General features: G+C 38.8%; 1 protein-coding gene and 1 long non-coding RNA gene across 5 annotated transcripts; both read right to left on the reverse strand.

The window, feature by feature from the left end:
- Positions 1–3318: 3318 nt before the first annotated feature.
- On the reverse strand, positions 3319–12455 carry LOC104219551 (probable magnesium transporter NIPA3). Of its 4 annotated transcripts, none has more exons than XR_709305.2 (9): positions 11918–12446; positions 8041–8097; positions 6981–7071; positions 6730–6890; positions 6488–6615; positions 6183–6320; positions 5155–5273; positions 3859–3964; positions 3319–3771 (listed from the first exon to the last, which is right to left on the reverse strand). XR_709305.2 is itself a non-coding variant. In XM_009770243.2 (9 exons), the coding sequence occupies exons 1-9, from the start codon at positions 12081–12083 to the stop codon at positions 3674–3676; spliced, it is 1038 nt and encodes a 345-aa protein (XP_009768545.1). In that variant the 5' UTR covers positions 12084–12455; the 3' UTR covers positions 3319–3673. The 4 variants fall into 4 exon arrangements, 3 of the variants coding, with proteins under 3 accessions (XP_009768545.1, XP_009768546.1, XP_070028246.1); XM_009770243.2 differs by having other exon boundaries at positions 5181–5273; positions 11918–12455; XM_009770244.2 differs by lacking the exon at positions 5155–5273.
- A 1111-nt stretch (positions 12456–13566) lies between these two features.
- LOC104219550 (uncharacterized) lies at positions 13567–18504 on the reverse strand. Its single transcript, XR_709304.2, has 3 exons — positions 18013–18504; positions 13735–13895; positions 13567–13667 (listed from the first exon to the last, which is right to left on the reverse strand). It is a non-coding gene; the product is annotated as an uncharacterized lncRNA (long non-coding RNA).
- Between the last annotated feature and the right edge of the window lie 9491 nt (positions 18505–27995).

A 27995-nucleotide genomic window follows, 5' to 3' on the forward strand; every position in this document is an offset into this window, starting at 1 on the left:
CATAACGAAAATTAGTGACTCATGAATTATGTTGAAAAGTGGCCAAGTTAGGTATCACATTTAGTGGCTTAGTCATTACAAAGTGTGAGGACCATACCCACTTAAATAAAAGGCATATCAAACTACAAATTAAGATGCTTATCTCAAGATGCAAGCAACAGAAGTAACTCTCAATTTAAGAGAGTATTCATTCAGATTTTCCTTGGCAACGTGATTAGATACAAAAAAAAAGGCTTCTCAAAAATAGGACATCTCCTTACCTTATTAAAGTTGGATTGTAATATTGCTAAGTAACGGATTGAAAACCTTAAAGACACCAACAATTCTATATGTACTGAAGGTAACGGAGGAATCTTCAACACGGATTTTTGCCTACTTCGATCTGTCGTTATGTGATTTTTCTCAATTAGCGTATGTTAGACGGATTATCAAGAGAATCGACTCAAGTATTTTAAGGCTATCCCTTCTTTCTTTTTGGCATGATCCATACAATACGAATGAAACGAGCAAATGTACAATTTCATAAATAACTCTATTCATAGAAACATTAGAGATGCTTATGTTCTTGATTTCCCATGTGTTATATTATTCTATCACCTGTTCATGGGTCTCAGAAAATATGTAAGTTAATAAAGTTTACTTTAAGGTATTATTCAAAGGTAAAATGGTCTTATAACACTCCGAAAGATTTTATTGACGTACTTCGTATGCATTGCATTCATGTACATTGACACATGACCAGATGGCATTATATACGGGTATATATGTATATTATATGTATATGGAATATGGGAAAAGGTTACGGCGTTATATACGCACCACCACCTTATCAGCTGGTATACGTTGATGATTTGCCCACAGTGGCTGAAATGATATGATGGGATGCCCTCAGAGGCTTGATGATGTTATGAATGCATATACCCATGTATGGTATGACATTTATACACATATGCATGACATTATAAAAATGAAATGATTCACAGAGCTATGCAAAAGTACATGTCGAGTGTTTTACTCCATGTTTCTCTCATGTTTATTATTTACGTATTTTTATTCCTTACATACTCGGTACATTATTTGTACTGACGTCCCTTTTGCCTAGGGACGATGTGTTTCATGCCCGCAGATCCCAATAGACAGTTCGAGAGCCCTCCAAGTAGGCTATCAGCTCAGCGGAAGATGTTGGTGCACTCCATATGCTTCGGAGTTGCTTGTTTGATTAGTATGATTTAGATGTGCATTGTTTGGTATGGCGGGACTCTGTCCCGATCTTTATGAAAATTATGTATTCTTAGAGGCTTGTAGACAGATGTCATATACGTAAAAGATTGTATGGCCTTGTCGGCCTATGTTCAGTGTACGAATGGTTATTTTGGCCTCATAGGCCCGTATGTCTTATGTATAAGTTGGTATCACATGTTGTATTCTACTTATCTCACAGCAGCCTTCCGGCTCAGTTATCTATGATAGTATGATATGAAAAGATACATTATGTTGGTACTCGGTTGAGTAAGGTACCGAGTGCCCGTCGCGGCCCGTCGGTTTGGGTCGTGACAAGTATGATCAGTGAAAAGTGTGATACGGTGAGATTGAGTACTCTGAGAGTGTGAGTACATGATTCATCTCTGAGATACATGGCATTGGCATGCATATATGGCACACATGAATAGAGATGCATTTTTCTCATGATGTACAGTATCGCATCATTCATGACTTTTTATACACATTGATATGTGGGCATGGAGTGGTATTTCACACTTGTTATCTGGAAAGGAAATGAAACACTTTTATTTACAATGGAAAGGACTCTTTAGGAAAATTACATTTTTTGAACTATCTCAAAAAATTTCGATGATTTTGATAAAGGATTTGGATTTTTGCTGATATTCTTGGAAAGCGGAACTATTTTCAAAAAACTGTGCAAAAGCTGAAATTTTTTACCTCTGAGATTATTTCCTTGTTTATATGCTCTACATTGTATGAACTGCTGTTGGTTATTTTTGTTGGACTCGACTTATGTTCCAGCTCGTCACTGCTTTCAACCTGAGGTTAGGTTTGTTACTTTTTGAGTACATGGGGTCGATTGTACTCATACTGCACTTCCTTCACATTGCGTGCAAATCCCGGATGCCGATGTTGCTGCGTTCGATGGTTACTGGATTTGAAGGCATACCTGGGTTCCTATTGTAGCTGCCTCTTGTTCCCGGTAGCCTTAGATTATAAAAATTCAGTTTATGTACTTTTCAAACAGAAGATGTATTTTCTTCATATCAGCTTTGTAAACTCTATTCTTAGAAGCTAATGATTTGTACTACTAGTCCTTGGGGAATGTATAAAATTCAGTTAACTTCTCTATTTAATTGTTTGGTTGACTTTAATGGAATTGGATAGTTACTAGTTGACTTAACTAGCGGGTTGGGTTAGGTGTCATCACGACTAGTGGATTTTGGGTCGTGACAACATCATAAATCATATAAATCATACTTCCTCTGTACAAATTTATGTGATTTAAGAAAGGACAGAGACTGTGGCAGAGGTTGTAGCGGCTATAGGTTTCCCTCTTACAAAAAAAAAACTTTAGAAGGAAGCACCTTATAAAGTTATTCAAGAAGTATAAGAAGCTCCTTATAAACGGTCCTTTATGCTTATAGCTCTTAATTTGAACTTTTCGACTACTTTGTATATTATGAATTACCCGTTTGATTTTTAATGAAGAAATAAAAGAACGAAACCACAATATGCAAGCAAGAATGCTAGAAGATGGTTGCGGGAAATAAAACAATGAGCTATCACGGCAACCCTAGGAGTTTGTAACGTTAGTTAGACTCTACTATTTTTTTTCTAAAAAAAAAAACTTTATTAAAATAGAACTTCCAATATGCCTTAGTTTGTCTTATATGATTTTTTTATTTTTTTTTTGAATAATACCTCCTTGTGGTGGAATATCAAGGAGGTTAGATATAACCCGCCACAAAAGAGGAATGGCATCCCATTCCTATACGGAGAATAGAAAGAGAGGGGTTCCGAAGTTGAACAAATGTTGAATCTGATGTTAAGTAGAAGCAGAGATTCCTCATTTGTTCAGTAGTAATTTAAATAATGCCATTCTTCTTCCTTTTGATTATAAAATTTGCCTTTTGAATAGATCACTCACTGCTTAGATAAAATGTCTGCTACAAAATTTGAAGGGAATCAATCATTGGCTGGCCTGGCACCACAAATTGGTGAATGAAGGGGTGCATAAACTTTGAGCTTGCATCTAGTGACTTGAATTAAGACTTTCAAAACTCAATAACATAAAAGGGAATTGGAAATGACTAACAGTCTTAAAGCTTCAACTACCTATCTATCATTCATTTGGAGAATGTTACTAAGATAAAATAGGTACAAGAATGGGAGACATCCTTTTCATTTCTCTCCATTTAAAAAGAATTAGATATTCCCAAATGCATGAATTTCAAGCTTTCCTAAGATATCTAGAAAATTTCTTCATGTGTTGCTGGGGAAGTTCCAACACCAATGACAAGAATGATACACTGGTAATTGGACTCCCACTTGCACTTTGTCCATGACTAGTTATATGTACAAACTAATATAGCGCGTACTATTCCATTAGCTAAAGGGTCAATACTTGCCATTTTTCCCAAGAAAAATGTTTTTGAGTGAATGTTAGCTATCGCATGGTTTCTCGATGCTTCAGAGGAATGCCTTCTTGATCTGATTCTTCTTCATCATGCTTAGGATATCGCATGCACACAGATGGTGAAGAAACTGTGAACAGAAGAAGAATAGTTATCAACTCCAATCGACAAAATCTCAACTACAAGCCCCAAACATATTAGTAATCTGAGATGATACCATCAACCAAATCTTTGGTTTTGTGAAGAAGAAAGGTGCCTGACAAAATGGTCACAAACGCACAGAGTTCCGTGATAATTTGAATTGCAGTTTGCCCACTCCAGTCCTGTTCCAAAAGCATGAAAGACGCTTTAGCAGCAGATAAGTTGGTTGATGATAGAGGGTGTCTTTCACACACAAACTGAACTTATCCAAATATTTGACTAATAGCTTTCACTATGGTTTAGCACTTCAAAGCAGCTACACCGATAACTAAGACAAGTACTTATCTGCTTATGACAGGATATGCAATTTCTCCAAAAAACATAAATATATATAACGGTATAAAATTGTTACATACCAAACTATAAATAGTTAGGCAGTTTAAAAAAAAAACGTAATTAATGGGAAAGTCCTCAAGAATTTTTAAAATGATTCTCAATCGTCCAAGTGAATTGGGAACAAATGATTCAAATTAGAGAATATTGATTAATGGGTAGCAAATAGATTTGTGTTTATGTAAGATGAAAAATAGTCTATATGCAAGATGAAAAGGATAGGAGCATGTGGACGGGAAAAAATCATTAGCGAAGATACTAAAGAAATTTTTTTGATAACTGAAATATTCCTGAGGGCCTGTGGCACATACGGTTCAAAAATCATCGGATAATGCCCAACCCAGTGTTATCAAAGGCGAAAAGCGCAAAACAGCTCTAAGGTCCGTTGGGGCTTTAAGCGCAAAACACAATTAAAGTGTAGACTTTAATGAAAAAGGCGCAACTGGAGAAAAAGTAAACATATGTATGTGTAGTTCAAGATCAATAATTATAAGCATGAATAACAAATATATAGACAAAGAAATTTAAAAAAAAATTACGATAAAGTGAAATATTAATTGTTTAGTATTGCCTTTTCAGAATTACACTCATTGGCAAGAAAAGTATGCCTTAGAGCCTTGATGCGACACTGAAGCGCCCATAAAGCGAGGCGAAGCACTCAACATGTTTTAAGCCACGCTTCAGGGCTTAAGCGTGCTTTAAGCGCGCCTTTGACAACACTGGGCCAAACCCCCTCCTCCACTTAAATACCAGGCTTTAGTATGTGATCGGGTTCAATCCGATGATGTGCACCTAATTCACATCACCTGCAGCGCTCTTACCACTAGACCAAAGCCCTGGGGACAATACTAAAGAAAATTTTCACCCACTAAAAGAGGAGTAACCCTTTTCAAGCTTCTGCCACCTTGAATCACCTTAAACAAGCCAAGTAGAACAAGTTTTAAGGAAGACAGTCTGTGATATATAAGTTAATGCTTACAGCCTTGGTAAAGAAAGTAGTTGCACCTTGAACATGATGACACTGGCGACTATTGTCAGTGATGTAAACATCACATAGTATATTGGTGATACAAGCGCTGTGTTAAATGTATCAAGAGCCTGCATTTAAAATATGGGGAAAATCTGGTGTAAAAATAGAGAGAAACACTGATTATCCCAAAAATTGAGAAAAACACCAGGAAAAGACAAGGATATGCAAATAGAGAAAAATCATTGTAGTTACAAAATGTCCTTCATGTAATAAAGGGCCAACTTAGGCTCTGCAAACTATAAATGTCTATTTTTATGTAGTCAGTCAGGGAGGGACAGAAGTTCAACATACAAATCAATCAACTAGGTCTCAATCCCAAACTAGTCGGGGCCGACCATGTGAATGCTTCTATCCATTTGGCTCTATTCAGGCTAATTTCATTACTATATCAGTAAATAAGGCAAACTAGAGATCCTTTAAAACTAGATGTTCCCAAAATCTCTAACTATCCCTTAGTAATATGTAAGTCTGTTACCAAACTAAAAAGACTAATAACAACCTAATGTAAGTGTAACGACGACAACAAAGCATCAAGCCTAACTAGCTGGCAGGATAAAAGTAAGTGGTCCACATCTTCCCAAGATTGCTTGCACATTTAACACCAGCTTACATCAGTTATCCTCTTCTTCCTCCTCATTCTCAGCTGTAAGGATGGTCCCTTTGGCTTCTAGCCAAATTAAGAAACAGCCTTTCTTGGTGCTCTATGAATCCACACTGAGGTCTATAAAAAAAGAGCCTAGACTTCTGAATTAGTAACTTAAACTATTTTTTGAATAAGATATCCTAACTGAGTTAAATTCATTGTAATTACTGCAAGTCAAATAGCAACAAAATATAGGCTGACACCTCAGAGTCCAAGAGCATAAGTATCTACCAAGTTAATGTTCAGAACTTCCATACAAATGATGAATATCTCCACTCAAAAAGTAACAAACACATCAACTGGTAAAAAAGAACTGAGAATACATTCTAATTACCTTGTTTAGGTAGTTCATTTGTGTAAACACACATGTTGCCATGACTACTGCAAAGACCCATGTTTGAGGATACAGCAACTGGTTCATTCCAGAGAATGTTAATTTTAATGCTATTCCTAGTGCTCGGACACTCATAACCTGCCAAATCAATTATGATTTTTTGACAAAAAAAAATAAAAAAATTAGATCACACTATGGATATAGCAATGATGCATTAATGACAAGCTTAATAAAAGGAAAAGGAGAACCCGTATGAGAGAGGGAAAAAGGAACGCCAAACTCCAACCAGATAGCTGAGTGCCTACCCCAATAGAACCAACAAGTGAGCAAACTCCAATGTAAGCAATAATATGAGTTTGTCCATATTTTGGAATATACTGGACAATGATTATGACAACTGCCACTATAACCAAAGTTGCATATAGGAGGAACGCTGTCATGAGTAAAAGATTACCAAATTATTGTCAGTAAAAAGCTAAGCAATCAAAACTTCCATGCTCACAATATGTCAAGAAGAAGTCAGCTTTGTTAGCATTCAAATGCGTACCAGGTTCTGTGGCGAGGTCCCAAAGTTCCTTTACAGACTCAATTTGACGTTCTTGAGGAGCATGTAAACAAATGGTTGTTGAGCCCACAATGCATAGAACACAACCAACCATTCCAAAAATATGCAATTTTTCTCCCAATATCATATGTGCAAGTGCAGCACTGCACAAATAGACAGATAAATAAATAAATATATGCCACCTCGTATGTAACAGGCAGAAAGTTGAACAATCATTTCCAGACTTCTCTTGCCTGATAATAATACTGAGAGCACCAAGAGGAGTGACGAGGACAGCAGGTGCAAATGCATAAGCTGCAAAGTTAGCAATCTCTCCAACAATCACTGCCACAGAAGCAACGCACTCATATTAACCTATCTTTGTCTGCTGTTTTTTTTTTCTTTCTTCAAATTGAAAGGTAGGAGAACATGGAAATGGTTAAAATACTTCAAGTTAAAATAAAACTGCAAACATAGAAGCCCCTTAACAAAAATTCTCCTTTTTGCGAAGGAGGAGGCAAAAGCCTTGAGGAGATATAACTATTTCTCAAGCTTATTGGTAGGACTTTCAGTAAATGAAAAATCTTTTGCTATTGAGGCTTTTTAACAAGTAAAAGACCACATTACTCATACCAAAGTAGAGCAGATGTGAAAAACTGAAGTAAATATCCTTGCATTCAGCATCAATATTTGTCAAAAAATTAAGAAAAAGAACAAATATAATGTGGCTTGAATAGCCAGTGGGACAGCTTTAGGATATATTGATATCCTTAAGTGAGCTGTCACCTCCTGAAAGCCCTTCTACGCTCTCACACCAAATGAAACAAAACAAGCAATAACACGCAATTCACACGGTGTTATCTTTAATAGTTGATTCTTTCTTTCCTTTAAATTTCTCAACTCCTCTTTTACTCATCCCGAATCTAGAATACAAGGTCTATCCTTCCCCATTCAATAAAATTAGTTATGACGAAAATCAGCTTATATAACATTCACTCCTTTTTGGCTTTTTGGTGTAGACCAGAAGATGTTAGTACAGCAGATAGGATGTTAGATTTCCTCAGCTTCTTGCAGTGATATAAAGTAACTGATTTGCATGTATTTTGGCACGAACTTTGTGCCTCTGTTTATACAGTCTTACCTTTCTCAACAAAAAAAAAAAAAAGATCACTTTTTACATAAATTTAGATGATGTACATTGCAGTTATCGTCTCAATGGTCATGCCAAGTCACTAAAGGCATTATTTTGGACTGGAGGAAAAAATAATTCAGCACAATCCTCATATATCAGAAGCATTGAATAGGGTAACTAACTTGTTATCATTCCTGCCCACCACAGTGGCTCCAGCAAGTAAGAATAGCCTCCAGCGCCTGCCATAGCATGTGAAAATTAAGTAAAGGTACATTTCCACTAGGTATGTAAAGTTGAATAACTTTTAGAAGCTAACTTTGCTATTCAAAATTATGATAAAGCTTGACCTTTTAAATCCAAGACCTGAGCGGAATAAGGTTGTTAAAGAGGCAACCCATTTCTTATCCAATGGTTTCATGAAACACATGAAATCCGGGCACCAGCAACAGTGCATTTTTTCCTTATAAAAGGACAGCTCGGTACATAAAGCATCCCGCATTTACGCAGGGTCCGTGGAAGGGCCGTACCCCAAGGTGTGATGTAGACAGTCTACCTAATGTAGGTATTAGTGGTTGCTCCCACGGCTCGAACCCATGATCTATAGGTCACACGGAGACAACTTTATTGTTACTCCAAGGCTCCCCTTATGCATTTTTCTTCTTATAAAAGAAATGTTTTCCTTGTGAAAAGTTGCAGATGAAAAAGGATGAAGTATACAGGACCAATCTGACTGACAATTCTACTGCACGCGCCATTTGAAAAAAAACGAAACATCAGACGAAAAATGAAGCTAATGCCAAAACAGCCTCACCCCCATAAATCACAGTTGTATCGTGAACCGACTTATTAAAAGGAACAATAAAGCAACATGCAAAATGAAATACAACGGAGAAGTCTTAGTCATTATATGCTTAATGCATAGGAAAGCATGCAGCCTTACACATCCTATCCAACAAATAGCTCATGTAACACTGGATCTTGAGCATCAGAGCACCCATGTCAAGAACAGGCACATGGTCAAGGATATGTGATATGTCTGAGACTACTAAAGAGGTAGGAAATAAAGAAGCATCTTTGAGAAGCAGAACTTAATGTTGTAACATGGACAGGTTACATTTTTTTTTGAAAACCCAGAAATCCCCGAGGGTTAAAGGCACAGTAAGGACATTTTACTTTTCTTCGAAAAGACTCTGAAAGTAGGTAGAACACCACACTTGTGGAACCACTTTTAGAATTTCTTGTCTTCTAAAAGCTTGGGAAAAGGAAACTGATGAAATCTTGAACATGTACTCTCAAAATTGATATGTTCTATGTAAAGCAAAGGAAAATCATGAAAATTAATCAGCAAGGATGGTAATATCATGAAAAAATAATCCTACCAAGAGAGTGTTTGAATCACCACAATACAATTGTCTCTTAAAGGTACTCGATATCGATGAAATTCAAATTACTCCACTTAAGAGGGTCCTATCTCTTTAATATTGTTATTAATCATAACCGTGTTTATCTAATAACCAAAGGAATCTTCTTTTAACCTGAGAGAGCTCATAGAAAGTTGGCATTGCCGTAGTCTTTGAAGTTGATTTTTGCAAACATCCTGTGTACAAGGTTTTTTTTTTTTTTTGGTTTGCGAGTTACCAGTCTTGAACTCTTGACCTAGTGGCGTAGAGACTCTCTCAACCACTATGATCCTGTCTACAGGTATTTACACCCTTTTTCAGTAAACAAAACCTTAATTATCAGCAGTGCAGCAAACAATGAAGCATTAGTTGTTTAATAGAAGCTTTAGTGAACCTGAAGCTGTAGGACCAAACTAAGTTGTATTTATATCTAACACTTCCTTTAGAGGTGATAACATCAACATTTTCTCAAATTGTATCAACAGACCAATGAAATTAGGACAAGGTGATAACATCAACATTTTCTCTAATAAATAAAGACTGGACCAATAGATAAATACATAGCAATAACCTATTGACTTCACGTCCTTTGGTAGGTGTTGGAAAAGTAAAGAATTCATTGAAGTCCATAAAGGATATGTATGAAAGAGTCGTCACTAGCATGAGAAGAATAATAGGACATACAAAGGGGTTTCCCATAACCGCAGGTTTACACAAGGGATTGACATTGGGTCTGTACTTGTTTACCCTAGTTATATATGAGCTAACAAACCCAATACAAGCTGAAATCACATGGTATATGCTATTAGTTGACGATATTGTGCTGATTGATGAAACCAACGAGAGTATCAACCAAAACCTTGAACTGGGGAGAACTACTCTAGGGAGTACGGGTTTAGGATAAGTAGAAGTAAGATTGAATATATGCATTGCAAGTTTAGTCAGCACAATAAAAGTGAAGTTAAGGTGAGATGAGACGGGATTGTGGTGCCTAAATGCGACAATTCAGATACCTTGACTCATTATTCCATGATAATGGAATGCCAGATGGAGATGTCACACATAAAATCAAAATCGGATGGTTGAAATGGAGAAGTGCTACTGGCGTTGTGTGATAGGAGGAAAGTTAAGTTCTATAGAACAGTTATAAAATCAAAAATGTTATACATGAGTGAATGTTAGGCTTCTAACACATCCATAAGATGAGTGTCGAAGAGATGCGGATGCTAAAATGGATGTGCGATTATACAAGATTAGATGAGACTAAAAATGATCACTTTCGCTGGAAGGTACAAATAGCATATATTGAGGATAAAAAATGAGAAGGTCGCTTAGAGATGGTCCATCTCCAGATGCACCCATCTGCAAGTGTGAAATCGTGGTGAATGAAGGTGTTAAAAGAGGACGAGGTAGACATAAAATCACATGGAAGGAAGTTATCTTGAAGAACCTACGATCTCAATCGATGTAGACTTAACGAGAGAAAGGGAACAATGATAGAGAAAATGTTCATAGAGGCGATATCAATAAGTTGGAATATGTTTTAGTCATGATAACACATTTACTTTAGGTCTTATGCTTTCTACGAGTCATTTAACCCTATTAGAGATTCTTATGTCAGTAGGAAATACATAAACATTTTTAGTACTTTTCTTTTAATTTTTACTTTGTAATGTTGATTTGAAATGAATTTAACTGGGGAAACATGATCACGAGGATTCACATAGCACATCCCAACTTGCATCCAAAGGTGTGGACTAGAACCATGGAATCCCAGATTCAAATTCCAGTGTTTACAATAAAAAACTAGGTGATTGCCATCTACCAAAATCTTAGTAGGAAGAGTTACCTGATACTTGTGATGGTAAGAAATAGCAGGTACCCAGTGGAATAGTCGAGGTTCTATGCAAGCTAGTTCAGACACCACCGTATATATATATAATATTCCAACTTGTTTGGGAGTGACGGATAATAGATAGTTGTTGTTAAAATGTATTGACTTCAACCAATTCAGAAAGAATCTGAATTCCAACTTCGTTCATAAAACAAACAAATTTCCAATATTTTAATTCCATCGACAATAATAAACCCAATATAATCTAATAAATGGGATTTGGGGAGGGTAGTGTATACGCAGACCTTACCCCTAGAGTGTAAAGATAGAGAGGCTATTTCTAATAGACCATTGGCTCAAGGAACAACGAAAATAAAGCAACCAAACAACAAACAATAGTAACAACAATGTAAGATGGTAACAAACGTGAATGACACAGCATGTAATAATACCGAACCATGAATAGGAAAATAAAAAAATAGTCCTAGTACTACTCGTAACCCCAGGAGAAACACACTACTACCGGTCAACCTTCAACCCTAATCCTCGACCTTCACCCCATATCCTCAATAAGCTAAAGCAATAACATGTCTTGCCTAATAACCTCTCGCCAATACTTCTTAGGCCTACCCATACCCTTACTCAGACCCGCCACAGAAATTTTAATTCCATCAAACCACTAAAATTTTAATTAAAAAAAAACAGTTCAATTTCAGCCATTTCTAATGTATTGGACCAAAAACTACAAAACTTCTAACTCAATTCACCAAAACCATATACCAAGATAGTAATTTTAAACAGAAGGGGAACTGAAATAAAAAATACCTGCCCTGACCCCAGAAGCACCAGCCTTTTGAAGACCCTTTTTCTTGATGATAAAGCTGGAGCCAATAAACAAACTAGAAGAGATAGCCAAGCACAGGCCTTTAACATTGTCAGAGGAGATTTCTTGAGGGTCCCCAAAGCTAGTTGGCTGCTGTGAACTCCCCATATATCCACTTCCACACAACAATTTAAAAACAACAAAAACTGTTCCTTTTTTCTCTTCAATAATCCAAAAGCTTCAGTAACACAGAAACACTCTTTTGCCATTCCATCAGCAACCCATTTTCCCATCAACAATTCACCATCAAAATATCAGGTGAATTAACCATGAAGATCCCAAAATGATTGAGAAAAAGTAGTGGGGGCACAGTGGTGACTTTTTCTTTTTTCGGGAGTTTTTAAGAGGTAATTTTGAAAATGAACAAAGTGGGGGAAATAAAGGAGTGATGGATCTGGGGATAAATAAAGTGGAAGAAGACGACAAGAGTCGAGTCTTTATGCTCTGCTTTCTTCTTGGATCGCATGTACTGAGAGTGACAGAGATCGATCTTCTTTTTTAGCTTTTTGTTGTTAATAATTAATTACTCCCTTTCTCTCAATTTCTATTTTATTTAGAAATATTTAAAATTTAAACTATCCACTTTATTAAATAATAAATTCTAATCACATAAATATTTATAATTTATTTTAAATTATAAATTTAAAAAAGATTCTTAAATTTCGTGCCAAATATTGTACTAATAACATAATAAAATATTTTAATATATTTATATTGTTTTTTAAACACGTTTTGTCTTGTAGTGCGTTTCATTTCTATTTTTTGTTTTAGCAATTATTTTATTTTGTTCTCTAACAAGTTATAGTTTTTATTTTATATTTTGTCTAGCTTTTTAAAAAGAGAACAATCAAAATACAAAATAATTCTTTCTCAATAATTATGGGAAAAAATATTTCAAAGTACATTCACAAAAAAATAAAAAAATAAACCCACAATAGAAACAAAGCAAAACAAAATTATTTTCTAGTCCAAACACCACCTAAGTTTTCTTTTTGTAAGAGAATAAACAATTATTTGCACATATCACCGCTTTTAGATATTTATATATCTATATATCTATATTTATATACTATATTAAAAGCACAAAAGCTCTTAGCGAAATATCGTTAGCCTTTTTTACCCTTTAAAAATTAATTTTACATAAGACAAAATTGTAATTTATGTAACCTTCCTAATATAAACTAAATTTATATATTAAGGCCTTCCTTATATATAAGATATTTTAAACTTGTATAAATCTTCAACTATAATACTTTCTCGAGTAATAAGCGTCATAACATGAAGAAAGTCGTAAGAACACGAGAACAAAACTATTTTGAGAGAAAAGCAAAGACTATTACAAACCAACTCAAGAAACAGTGTTCAACGGCTGCAAAGCATATTTCTAATTACTCTGGAAATAGTATATTAAAAAGTACTTAGTGTTTCGTACATAACCTTCATAATTTAGCCGCTAAGAACACATTAATTGCCTAAGCTTGCTAGGATATTGCAAGCATCCTAAGATAAAGACTTAACAAAAACATTGAGTTCTTTTTGTTTGCTTTCCACAATAGAGTTTACATAAGAGGGGGGGGGGAGGGGTGCAGTATAAAATGTTGTTTTCCCTTTGCCTTCGCCTTCTTTGCCAGATGATGAGCTATCCTATTCCCTTGCCTGAATATGTACTGGAGGATTACCTTCTGCTGGTTCCTGAACAACCTAATTCATTAATGATGTTATCATATAATTTATTACCTTGTTGTATAGAGTGAATTACCTCCGTGGAGTCTGTCTCAATTTCAAGAGCGAACATTCCTCTTTCTTATGTTGTTTTGAGCCCCTCAATCAGTGCCTTCATTTCTACTTGTAGTGAGCCGTTAGCATGGGTAGATTTTGCAAATCCAACCACCCATTTCTCATTGGCATTTCTGGATACACCTTCAAGGCCACATTTTTTTATTATGGTTATTGAAACTAGCATTTATGTTAAGTTTAAACCAGCCTCTTGGTGGTTTGTTCCACTTAACCTTTATTGGCATTTTACGAGGAGTGTTGAGGCTCTTTTCCGTGAGTAGCTTAAATTCAGTAGCTCTTTGGATAATTTGAATATCATTAATAGGATTGTCGGTATTGTTTTGATTGTTGTTATTTTTATTAAGCCAAATGTGCCAGATGGCAAATGGGAAGAAGGAATTTCAATTAATATAATTCTTTTAGAGGGTAATCAAAGTTTTTTAATTGCAGGAGCCAGTGCTTTTCATTTTCTTTGTAAAAAAAATTCCACCCAAGACTATCCCAGAAATGTTTGACAGCTTTATATTTTAGGAAAATAAGGATTATGGATTCCTCTTCTTGGCATTTACATGTAGGGCAGAAGGGATCAATGTTTAGACCAATTTGTGAGAGATATTTTTTGCATGGTATCCTGTTATGGAGACATTGCCATAAGAAGAATTTGATTTTATTAGGGCAATTTAGGTTCCAAATCCATTTGGATTCTAATTGATTGTCCGGAGGATGTTCTATAAGTGTGTAATAAGACTTTATTGTGAAAAAACCTTTTGTATTTAACGACCATATTGGAATATCATTGGTAGGGCCTTTAAGACGAATTCTTGTCTTAGTGATATTTTCCTTTATATCACTAGGGATGTTGAGTGATAGTTCATTAAAGTTCCATTTCCCCATTAAAAACGTCCCTTATTTTGTTGAGTGGTCACTAATAGAGAGAGGACATGTTACTTCCTTTCTATGATTTCCTATATTTGGTATCCAGTTGGTTTTCCATGTGTTCATGTTGGAATGGTAATGGGGTGACCAAGTGATACCTTTTGAGCATAGTTCTCATCCCCTTTGAATACTTTTCCAGACGAACGAGCTTTTATTTTTAGCAACATTAGTTCCATAAGAGGTGATGATTAATCTAGCCCAGGGGGTTGTAGCATTTGTAAAAATTCTCCATACTAGACTAGCTAGTGTGTATAAATTCTTAGTAATAGCAATATGGATACCTAGGCCTCCATTGGATTTTGGGTGGCATAGTATAGACCATTTAACAAGATGAATTTTCCTTTTTTTCATGGTGCTACCCTATATAAAATCCCTTTAAATTTTATCAATCTTGTTAAGGACATTTTTAGGAAGCAAGGTTTACTGCATATAGTAATCGAGTGTTGAATTAAGGCAAGAGAGGGATAGAGTTGTCCTCCCTACTAAGTTAATGAATTTCAATTTCCAGGATGCTAGTTTGGTTCTCATATTATCAATTATAAATTAGTAGTCTCTCGGCCTTGGGCATTTGTTTAATATTTGGGAATTCTAGGTAGGTACCAAAGTTATCACATTTCTTTATACCTAGTCTAGTTGTAACATCCTTAATCAGTGAAGTGGTGCAATTTTTAGAAAAGATGACCTTTGATTTAGCACTGTTAATACATTGACCTGATAGGTCACAAAACTGGTCTAATCCATTTTTAATGGCATGGCATGATTTATCATTTACCTTTGCCATTAGAGTAAGGTCGTCAGAAAAAAACAGGTAAGAAAACTTTGGACATCTTTTTCCTATGGTTATTAGATCCCAATTTCTAATATCGACTTGATGGTCTATATATTTTGTTAGCATTTCTAAGCAAATGATGAATATATAGGGTGAAATGGGATCACCTTGCCTGATGCCTCGACTTGGCTCAAAGAATTTTGTGACAGAGCCATTAACTAAAATTGTTATACTACTTGTTGAAATACAACTTAATAAAAGCTTAGAGAATTTGGGAGGGAATTTGAAGTATTTTAGAGCGTGATGAAGAAAAGACCATGCAAATGGTCAAATGCTTTTTCTAGATCAATTTTTAATATTATTTGGCCTTGTTTGCCTTTTATCTTTTTTAAATTGGAAACAAGTTCTTGTATGATGATTGCATTATCAGAAGCTCTTCTATTTTTCATGAAACTTGCCTGGAAGGGACTAATCAATTGTTCTAGGAATGGTTTTAGTCGATTTGCTAGAATTTTGTAATTAACTTGTAGATAGTATTGCAAAGTCCAATTGGTCTGAAATTTCTAATGTTATTCGCATTAGGGATTTTAGGGATAAGGCACAAATAAGTTCTATTAATGTCTTTAGGGATTTCCTAATTTCTAAAGATATCATGACAAAGCTTTGTTACCGAATGACCTATGGTTTTTCAATATTTCCGGAAAAAGAAGGGGTGAAGGCCATCCGACCCTGAGGCTTTGAAAGGTTTAAAAGAATAGATAGCCCTTTTAATTTCGATATCTAATAAGAGGATGTCTAAAAAGTTTAGATCTAATTAGTATGTGTAGAGGGGTTTCCCAGTGGGCTAATCCAACTAGTTAGGGAGTGAGATATTGTGAATGTATTTGTGAAGTAATTGAGCACATGTGACATAATTAGATGGTGTTCATTGATCCAATTCCTGGTATCATCCTTAAAGAAATTGATTTTGTTTCTTCTTTTTCTATTAGTGGCCAAAATATGAAAAAAATTTGTGTTAGCGTCTTCTTCGTTTAACCACATTATCCTAGACCTTAATTTCCAATAGTCCTCTTCGATTCTTAGGATATCATTGTATTCCCTTTTAAATCATATTCTAGTGTTTGAAGGAAATTACTAGTAGTATATAGTTACTGGAATTTTGAATTCCTTGGAGTCTAGCAAGTAATTTCCTCTTTTTTTCCATGATGTTACCAAAGGTATTATTTTTTCAGGGTTTTAATTTTTCCTCAAAGTTTAGGCTTGCTTTAAAATAATCTAATTCGTACCAATTTTTTTCAACAATTGTTTGGAATTCTGGATGTTTGCACCAGAAGGTCTCGAGCCTAAAGGGTATATTATGAGTTAACCTATTTTTTGGAATTAATTCAATTAGGATAGAATTATGGTCTGAGTATGTTTTGGGTAAGTGAATTATTGAGCTTTTAGGAAGAGTTCAGTCCATTCCTCATTCCCTAATATTTTGTCCAATCTTTTCATTACAAGACCCTTATTCCTATGTGTATTGTCACACCTCCTTTTTACCACCCGAAAGGGGTATAAGGGAGTTTTTTCCAATTAAAGTGACAATCGAAACGGGATTATTTATTTAAGTTCAGAGTCGTCACTTAGGATAATTTATGGTATCCCAAGTCACCGGTTTAAAATCTCGAATCGAGGAAATTGACTCTTATTTATGGTCTGTGAACATAGAAATCCGGGTAAGGAATTCTGTTAAATCGAGAGAAGGTGTTAGGCATTCCCGGGTTTCGTAGTTTTAGCACGGTCGCTCAACTATTATTATTGGCCTAATTATCTGATTAATTACACATTTTAAAACCTACGTGTATTTTTAACTTTCTAACCGCTTTTAATGTTTTTAGGAAAATTCATGATCGTCATACACTTATTTATTTTTTGAAAACACATCGTAAACCACGCTACATGAAATGCACCCGCGGTTCACGACATGTTTATTTTATTTAACTTTATTGGAAATTGAAGTCGGGTCACATGAAATGTACACCCAAATTTGGAAGTTATGCATCACAGCTATGTCACGGGAACCGTACCCATAGCTATGATTGATTTATGAATTGATTAATTGTTAAGTTATAAACTTCATTCTAACGTACATAAGTTACGAAAAATTATTTTGGCGAAGGAAGGACAATAATGATTACTACATCAGTTTGGGAACAGCATGTTTGGATTACTATTGAAAAGGCATCACTACAACATTAAACAATTGATGAAAAGGAAAATTATAATGAATAAATAATCCAATAAAATTCGTTTCAGTTCTTCTTTAATATAGAAATCTACAAATGAACTCTAAAGTACACAAGCATCCCTATTTTCAACTTCACGTAAAGAACTGTGGATAACATGGAGGAAAAGAAGTCATGGTAATTCCAAACAGCTCAACTTTGAACCAAACGGTATCACACAAAAATGATGATTTAAGAAAAGTTACTTGATTAAACGTTAGTAATATCATATAGAATAAGCAAGAGATGGCAACTTATTTTATTCTATAAAAGAAAAATTAGAATGGACCTTAATCTGGATGTGCCTTTTCCGCCTATGCTTCCTACTTAGACCAGAGCCAGGACCGGGGATTCGGACTAGCTACGGCGAACGAAAACTCGAACACGGCCTCAATGATTCAGCTTTGAAGCTGCTGCTTGCTCGATTTTAGAGGGCGATATTAGCTGCATTTTTGAGTTGTTTCATGTGATTTTTGGGAAAGTTTTGGATCTGATTTTGGACTGGTTTTTAAGAGCTTGGTGGCTGCTTTTTTCAGCTGGTTTTGGAAGCTGAAATAACGGAGATGAGTGAAGTTTTATCGGGGAAGGGCTGCTGCGTTTGGTTTATTCTTGTGACTAGTTTTCTGCTTTTGCTTCTTATGTGTGTGTGTTGCGGTTGATGCTGCCCTTTTGAGCCTCAAGAATGAGAGGCTGCTGCCTCTCCAACGAGAGAGACAAGAATTGAGAGATCGGCGAGAGCTGAAGAAGAGTGACCGCCGTTGTTCTTCATTTTCTTTTTGTGTGTGGCTGTCGTCTTTTGTCTAGGTCTAGGAATTAAAATCTTAGGGTAGGGTTCCATGTTTCCCCATTAAAAACGTCCCTTATTTTTTGTGATGATCCGGTCAGTCGTCTCATGAGTTACCGCTCCATTTTCCCCATTTCTGCTTCTTTATGCTTCGTTATCCGTGTTTTATGGTATTGGGTTGGTTGGATCGAATCCGGATTGATTTTGGTAAGGTTTGAGACACTTAGTCTCTTTTAAGGGAGCTTGAGTTGGAAAAGTCAACCGGATGTTGACTTATGCGTTAGAGAGCTCGGATGCGAGTTCCGATGGTTCGGTTAGCTTCGGGGGGTGATTTATGGCTTAGGAGTGTGATCGGAATGAGTTTTGGAGGGTTGGAGTAGTTTTAGGCTTGAATTGGCGAAGTTGATATTTTGGCGATTTCCGTTTGATAGGCGAGATTTTGATATAGGGGTTGGAATGGAATTCCAAGAGTTGCAATAGCTCCGTTATATCATTTGGGATGTGTGTGTAAAATTTCAGGTCATTTGGACGTGGTTTGGTTGGGGTTTTGATCGAAAGCGTATTTCGGAAGATTTTAGAAACTTAGGCTTGAATCCGATGTGATTTGGTAGATTTGATGTTGTTTGAAGTGTTTTGATGATTGGAACAAGTTTGAATAAGGTATTGGGTCATGTTGGTGCTTTTGGTTGAGGTCCTGGGGGCCTCGGGATGATTTCGGGTGGTCGTCGGAGAAGTTGAAAGGTTATTGCAGCTGCTGAGATTTTTCTGCTTCTGGTGTTTTCGCACCTACGGTTTGGGGACTGCGGCCACATGTGCGGAAGGGGGAGCTGCAGAAGCGGATCTGAGAGGAAGAGTCAGGAACCGCAGATGCGGTAGGTGGACCACACCTGCGGAGTCGCAGATGCTGAGATTGAATCGCAGATGCGGTTTGTGGCTGGTAAGTGAATTTCGTAGAAGCGGAGGATTTGACCGCATATGCAATACCGCAGAAGCGGGTTTTGGACCGCAGAAGCGGAAATGCCTGGTCAAAACATATAAGTTATGTCATTTTGCGAGATTTAGCTATTTCAACATTTTTGACTTCGGCTTGGGAGCTTCTTGGACGATTTGAGAGGGGGATTTCAAGAGAACTTCATTAAGGTAAGGAATTTGGACCTAAAACTCGTTCCTATGCTATTATTTCATGGATTAGAGCTAGAAATTATGGAAATCAAAGGTTAAAATTGGGGAAACTAGGGCTTGAGAACTTAGGCCTTTAATTGTGGATTTGAAGGACCATTTCGGGTCGGATTTGAAAACTTTTGATATGTATGAACTCATGGGGAGATGAGGAATCTATTGAGGTAAAAATTTCTGACTTTCGAGCCGTGGGCTCCAGGGTCGGGTTTTGGTAATTTCGGGATCTGTGCCCTTTATTGATTGTTTTCGCTTGGGCTTTGTTCCCTTAGCATACTTTGACGTTCTCGTCTGATTTTGGATAGATTCGACGCGCGTGGAGGCCGATTCAAGGGGCAAAGGCGTTGCGAGCTAGAGATTTAGTCAGTTCGAGGTGAGTAATGATTATAAATGATGTTCTGAGGGTTTGAAGCCTTGGATTTACACATCGTAGTGCTATATTGAGGTGAGGCACATGCTTGATGACGAGCGTGGGGTCATGCACTATTGAGGATTGTGACTTGATCTGTCCCGATTGATGATTTTACCGCGTATTTGATTGAAAACTATTTGCTATCATCATTATTTGGGCTGAATGCCATATTTGGGCCAAGTGCCAACTACTTGAACCCTTCGGGGATTTTTATTGATATTTCTTCACTGTTTTGACTTTATACTTGAACTCAGTCATGTTATTTTCCACTATTTTACTACTCAGCCATGTTTACTCAGTTTTAATAGCTAAATGATATTTTAAATGATGTTTGGGCTGAGAAACACTATTTTACTATTACCCGAAGGGCTTGTGAGAATTTTTGACTGAGTAAGGCCGACGGCCTATGTTGTGAGGAAATACTGATACAGATTTGAGGTCAAGGGCTTGAGATATGTACGCCACGAGGTGGCTTGATTGATATGAGGCCGAGGGCCTAGTTTGATGCCACGAGATGGCTTGTTATTGTGCTTGGGTCGTAAAGGGCCCGTCCAGGAGTCTGCACACCCCTAGTGAGTGCGGGTACCCATTGTGATATGAGATTGAGCTCAAGGGGCTAGTATTGTTCTATGTGATTGCCCGAGGGGCTGGTACTGTTCTGAGATGTTACCCGAGGGGCAGATTTGTTGATACTGTGCCCGAGGGGTGAGCCTTTATGTGTTTACTTTTCATAATTGACTGTCGATTACTTGCTTAATCATTGAAAAGGGCTTTTTCATGAAGTTAAATTTTGAGTTAAAGGATTTTACCTATCTTTCACTGTTTTAGTGTTTTGAAATGGTTTTACTGCTTCATTATAGAATGCTTTGTACCTATGTGATTTCCTACTTTCAGTCTTTATTTACATTTGTTACTCACTGAGTTGGAGTACTCACTTTACTCCCTACACCCCTATGTGCAGATTCAGACGTAGCTGGTCCCGCTCACGAGTGCTGATTCATTCTAGCTTCAGCCAGATCTTGAGGAGTCTTTAGGTAGCTGTTGGCGTTCGCAGCCCGGAGCATCTCCCTATCTCTTTCCTTTATGTCCTTAGTTCAATATTTAAACTCTGTAGTTACATTTGAGGACTTAGTGTTGTTAGATGCTCGTGACTTGTGACACCCTGGTTAGGGCTGTGTTGGGTTGTACTTCCGCATTTTATTGATATGATCTGCTACTTCGTATTATTAATCATGGTTTAGGCTATTTTATTGTTGATTAACTGTTTAACATCGAATTGAGAATAGTTGGTTGGCCTTGTTTTCACGTGAGGCGCCATCATGATCGGGTCCGGGTTAGGATCGTGACAAATTGGTATCAGAGCCTAGGTTACATAGGTCTTACGAGTCATGAGTAGGTTTAGTAGAGTCTCACGGATCGATATGGAGACATCTGTATTTATCCTCGAGAGGCTGCAGAACCTTTAGGATAAACTTCATATTCTTGAAATTCTTGTCGTGCAAATTTGTTGACCCAAGTAATAAACTTCCGTTATTCTATTCTCTCACAGATGGTGAGGATGCGCGCTACTGGTCAGGTGGACAACCCCCAGTACTACCAGCTGTGGCCACCAAAGGCCGAGGACGCGAGCATGGTCGTGGTAGGGGCAGAGCAGCTAGAGCAGCACCTGCAGATACACCAGTTGCCCCAGTTCAGGACCAGGTCCTAGTTATGGATGCTCCAGCAGCACCAGCTCAGGCACCAGCTGTGCCTATTGTGATTCCGGGTCTTCAAGAGGCCTTGGCACATATCTTATCAGTTTGCACTGGCCTGGCTCAGGCGGTTTCAGCCACTACAGCCGCAGCTACTTCATAGGACGGGGGAGGCAATCAGACTCCTGCCGCTCGCACACCTAAGCAGGTCGTGCATGGACTTCAGAAGCTGGGGGTGCATCCAGCCTAGCCTGTTGCAGCTACTCAGGACTATGTGGTTCCTGTCATGCCGGAGGATGAGCAACGTAGGTTGGAGAGATTTGGTAGATTGCAGCCTCCGACCTTTAGTGGCATAGAGGGCGAGAATGCCCAGGGCTTTTTGGATAAGTGTTAGAGGATGCTTCATACTGCCGGTATTCTGGAGACCACCGGGGTCGCTTTTACCACTATCAGTTTTTAGGAGCTGCTTTCACTTGGTGGGAGGATTTTGAGAGGTGTAGGCATGTTGGTGCAGCACCCCTTTCCTGGTAGCAGTTCTCCGTTCTCTTCCTGGAGAGGTATGTGCCGCAGTCCCACAGAGAGGAGCTGCGTAGGTAGTTTGAGTGGTTGCGACAAGGGGATATAAGTGTGTCATAGTATGAGTTGAGGTTTTCTGAGTTGTCTCGTCATGCCATCTGGTTAGTTCCGATCGATCGAGAGAGGATCAAGAGGTTTGTTGATGGTCTTACTTATTAGCTCCGTATTCTCATGACTAGGGAGAGGGTGACTAGTGCCACGTTCGAGAAGGTTGTTGATATCGCCCATGAGATTGAGTCTGTTTGCCGCCAAGAGCGAGAGGAGAGGGAGGCCAAGAGGCCTCGAGGATCTGGAAGCTATAGTGGTGCTCCTTCGAGGGCCCAGTTTCAGCACTGCAGAGGCTGTTCATTCAGGCCTGCTCAGCCTACTCAGCCCAGGTTATCATGGGGCATCTTCGGATCATGGTTATCACGGTACTCAGCAGGGCCAATCATCACTTAGTGTCCTTCTAGCTCAGAGTTTATCCCGTGCTCCATCAGTTCAGGGCTCTTCTATGCCGAGTGCATCTGCTAGTCACTTTGGTGCGAGGGGTTCCCTTCAGTCCCTTTCTCCAGCACCTGGGAGTTGTTATGAGTGTGGTGAGATGGGTCATATGTGGAGGCAGTTCCCTCGTTGTCTTGCGAGTTCATCTCAACAGAGGGGTTAGTCATCGACTTCAATGCCAGTTACTTCACCACCATCCGCCCAGCCAGTGAGGGGTAGAGGTCAGTCAGCTAGGGGTCGCCCCAGAGGGGGAGGTCTATCAAGTAGCGGTTAGGCCCGTTTCTATGCACTTCTAGGCAAACCCAATGATATTGCTTCAGATGCTGTTATTACAGGTATTGTTTCAGTCTGCCACAGAGATGCCTCTGTATTATTTGATCCCAGTTCCACCTTTTCTTATGTGGCATCATACTTTGCTTGTTATTTGGGTACGCCCTGTGAGTTTCTTGATTTACCTGTTCATGTATCTACCCCGGTGGACGATACTGTTGTTGTAGACCATGTGTACTGGTCGTGTGTGGTGACTATTGGGGGTCTGGAGACCCGAGTGGATCTATTGCTATTGAGCATGGTGGATTTTAATGTCATTTTGGTCATGGATTGGTTATCTCCATGTCGTGCTATTCTGGACTGTCATGCTAAGACAGTCACATTTGCTATGTCGGGTGTGCCATGGATCGAGTGGCGAGGTGTGACTTATTATGTTCCTAATAGAGTGATCTCTTTCTTGAAGGCCCAGCGTATGGTTGGGAAGGGTTGTCTTTCATATCTAGCATTTGTGAGGGATGTCGGAGCTGAGGCTTCCAGTATTGATTCAGTTCCAGTTGTGAGGGATTTTCCCGATGTGTTTCCTGCAGATCTGTCGGACATGCCACCGGACAGGGATATCGATTTTGGTATTGATCTAGTGCGTGGCACTCAACCCATTTCTATTCTGCCGTATCGTATGGCACCAGCGAAGTTAAAAGAGCAGCTTTAGGAACTCCTTGATAAAGGGTTCATTTGGCCTAGTGTGTCACCTTGGGGTGCGCAGGTTCTGTTTGTAAAGAAGAAGGATGGCACAATGAGAATGCGTATTGATTATAGGCAATTGAACAAGGTAACAATTAAGAACAAGTATCCTTTGCCTTGCATTGATGATTTATTCGACCAGCTTCAGGGAGCGAGAATGTTCTCTAAGAGTGATCTCCGTTCAGGTTATCACCAGTTGAAGATCAGGGATTCGGATATTCTTAAAACAACTTTCAGGACCCGATATGGTCATTATGAGTTCTTGGTGATGTCTTTTGGGCTGACCAATATACCAACAGTGTTCATGCATTTGATGAATAGCGTGTTCCGACCTTATCTCGACTCATTTGTCATAGTCTTCATTGATGATATTCTGGTGTATTCGCGTAATCAGGAGGAGCATGCGGAGCATTTGAGAGTTGTGTTGCAAAGATTGAGAGAGGAGAAGATTTATGCAAAATTCTCCAAGTGTGAGTTTTGGCTCAGTTCAGTGGCTTTCTTGGGGCACGTGGTGTCTAGCGAGGGAATTCATGTTGATCCGAAAAAGATAGAGGCGGTTCAAAGTTGGCCTAGACCATCCTCAGCCACAGAGATTCGCGGCTTTCTTGGTTTGGCTGGCGAGTCTTTATGAACCCATACGACTTTCGTTCTTCCATTTCTTGGTTCGAACTGTTAGTTGAATTATTTCTTATCGCATGTTTGTTCAGGGATTCTCATCTATCGCATCGCCCTTGACCAAGTTGACTCAAAAGGGTGCTTCATTTTTATGGTTGGACGAGTGTGAGGAGAGCTTTTAGAAGCTCAAGACAGTTTTGACCACAACTCCAGTGTTGGTTTTGCCATCAACCTCAGGTTCATATACCGTGTATTGTGATGCTTCGAGAGTTGGGATTGGTTGTGTGTTGATGCAATAGGGTAGAGTTATTACTTATGATTTTCGTCAGTTGAAGCCCCATGAGAAGAACTACCCCATTCATGATTTGGAGTTGCCTGTCATAGTTCACGCATTGAAGATTTAGAGGCATTACTTGTATGGCGTATCTTGTGAGGTGTTCACTGATCATCGCAGACTTCAGCATTTGTTCATGCAAAAAGATCTTAATTTGAGGCAGCGGAGATGGTTGGAGTTGCTTAAGTATTATGATAGCACTATATTGTACCATTCGGAAAAGGCCAATGTGGTGGCCGATGCTTTGAGTTGAAAGGTAGTGAGTATGGGGAGTTTGGCATATATCCCAGTTAGGGAGAGACCTCTTGCAGTTGATGTTCAAGCCTTCGCCAATCGGTTCATGAGGTTAGATATTTTGGAGCCTAGTCGGGTATTGGCTTGTGTGGTTTCTCGGTCTTCCTTTTATGATCGCATCAGAGAGCGCCAGTATGATGATACGCATTTGCTTGTCCTTAGGGATAGAGTTCAGCATGATGATGTCAGAGATGTGACCATTGGTGATGATGGGGTGTTGAGGATGCAGGGCCAGATTTGTGTGCCCAATGTGGATGGGCTTCGGGAGTTAATTCTTGAGGAGGCCCATAGCTCGCGGTATTCTATTCATTTGGGTTCCGCGAAGATGTATTAGGATTTGAGACAACACTATTGGTGGAGAAGAATGAAGAAAGATATTGTGAGATTTGTAGCTCGGTGTCTCAATTGTCAGCAGGTAAAATATGAGCATCAGAGACCGGGTGGTTTGCTTCAGCAGATGGATATTCCTGAGTGGAAGTGGGAGAGGCTCACTATGGACTTTGTTGTTGGACTTCCACGGACTTTGAAGAAGTTCGATGCTATTTGGGTGATTGTGGATCGGCTGACCAAATGCGCACACTTCATTCCTGTGTGTACTACCTATTCCTCAGAGCGGTTGGCAGAGATCTATATCCGGGAGATTGTTCGTTTGCATGGTGTCCCAGTTTCCATCATCTCAGATAGGGTACTCAGTTTACATCGTAGTTTTGGAGGTCTGTGTAGTGAGAGTTGGGTACTCAGGTGGAGTTGAGCACAACTTTTCATCTTCAGACGGATGGGCAGTCCGAGTGTACTATTCAGATATTGGAGGACATGTTGCGTGCTTGTGTCATTGATTTCGGAGGGTTATAAGATCATTTTCTACCACTTGCACAATTTGCTTATAACAACAACTACCAGTCAAGTATTCAGATGGCTCCATATGAGGCTTTGTATGAGAGGCGGTGTAGATCTCCAATTGGCTGGTTTGAGCCTGGTGAGGCTAGGCTTTTGGGGACTGATTTGGTGCAGGATGCTTTGGAGAAGGTGAAGGTGATTCAGGAGAGGCTTCATATAGCGCAGTCGAGGCAAAAGAGTTATGATGATAGGAAGGTTCGATATGTGTCCTACATGATTGGCAAGAAGGTTCTATTGAGGGTTTCATCCATGAAGGGTGTTATGAGATTTGGGAAGAAAGGGAAATTGAGTTCGTGATTCATTGGGCCTTTTGAGGTGCTTTAGAGAATTGGGGAGGTGGCTTACGAGCTTGCTTTGCCACCCAGCTTGTTGAGTGTGCATCCGGTATTTTATGTTTCTATGCTCCGGAAGTATATTGGGGACTCGTCTCATGTTCTAGATTTCAGCACGGTTCAGTTGGATGATGATTTGACTTATGATGTGCAGCCAGTAGCTCTTTTGGGTCGTCAGGTTCGTAGGTTGAGATCAAAGGATATAGCTTTACTGAAAGTGCAGTGGAGAGGTCGGCCCGTGGAGGAGGCTACCTGGGAGACTGAGGGGGAGATGCGGAGCAGATATCATCACCTATTTGAGGCTTCAGGTATGTTTCTTGATTCGTTTGCGAATGAACGTTTGTTTAAGTTGGGGAGGATGTGATGACCCGGCCAGTCGTCTCATGAGTTACCACTTCGTTTTACCCATTTCTGCTTCTTTATGCTTTGTTATCCATATTTTATGGTATCGGGTTGGTCGGATCAAATCCGGAATGATTTTGATAAGGTTTGAACACTTAGTCTCTTTTAAGGGAGTTTGAGTTGAAAAAGTCAACCGGATGTTGACTTATGCGTTAGAGGGCTCGGATGCTAGTTTCGATGGTTCGGTTAGCTTTGGGAGGGGATTTATGGCTTAGGAGTGTGATCGGAATGAGTTTTGGAGGGTTGGAGTAGTTTTAGGCTTGAATTGGCGAAGTTGATATTTTGGCGATTTCTGGTTGGTAGGCGAGATTTTGATATAGGGGTTGGAATAGAATTCCGAGAGTTGCAGTAGCTTCGTCGTGCCATTTGGGATGTGTGTGTAAATTTTCAGGTCATTCGGACGTGGTTTGGTTGGGTTTTTGATCGAAAGCGTATTTCGGAAGATTTTAGAAACTTAGACTTGAATCCGATGTAATTTGGTAGATTTGATGTTGTTTGAAGTGTTTTGATTATTGGAACAAGTTTGAATAAGGTATTGGGTCATGTTGGAGCTTTTGTTTGAGGTCCTGGGGGCCTCGGGATGATTTCGGGTGGTCGTCGGAGAAGTTGAAAGGTTATTGCAGTTGCCGAGATTTTTCTGCTTCTGATGTTTTCGCACCTGCGATTTGGGGATCGTAGGTGCGATGCCGCACGTGCGGAAGGGGGAGCCGCAGAAGCGAATCTGAGAGGAAGAGTCAGGAACCGCATATGCGGTAGGTGAACTGCACCTGCGGAGTCGCAGATGCGGAGGTTGAATCGCAGATGCGGTTTGCAGCTAGTAAGTGAATTCCGCAGAAGTGGAGAATTTGACCGCATATGCGGTACTGCAGAAGCGGGTTTTGGACTGCAGATGCGGAAAAGCCTGGGCAGAACATATAAGTTATTTCATTTCGCGAGATTTAGCTATTTCACTATTTTTGACTTCGGCTTGGGAGCTTCTTGGACGATTTGAGAGGGGGATTTCAAGTGAACTTCATTGAGGTAAGGAATTTGGACCTAAAACTCGTTCTATGCTATTATTTCATGGATTAGAGCTAGAAATTATGGAAATCAAAGGTTAAAATTGGGGAAACTAGGGTTTGAGAACTTAGGCCTTTAATTGTGGATTTGAAGGACCATTTGGGGTCAGATTTGAGAATTTTTGATATGTGTGAACTCGTGGGGAGTTGAGGAATCTATTGATGTAAAAATTATCGACTTTCGAGATGTGGGCCCAGGGGTCGGGT

This window comes from Nicotiana sylvestris, chromosome 4 (assembly GCF_000393655.2).
Source record: "Nicotiana sylvestris chromosome 4, ASM39365v2, whole genome shotgun sequence".
NCBI classification, from domain to species: domain Eukaryota; kingdom Viridiplantae; phylum Streptophyta; class Magnoliopsida; order Solanales; family Solanaceae; genus Nicotiana; species Nicotiana sylvestris.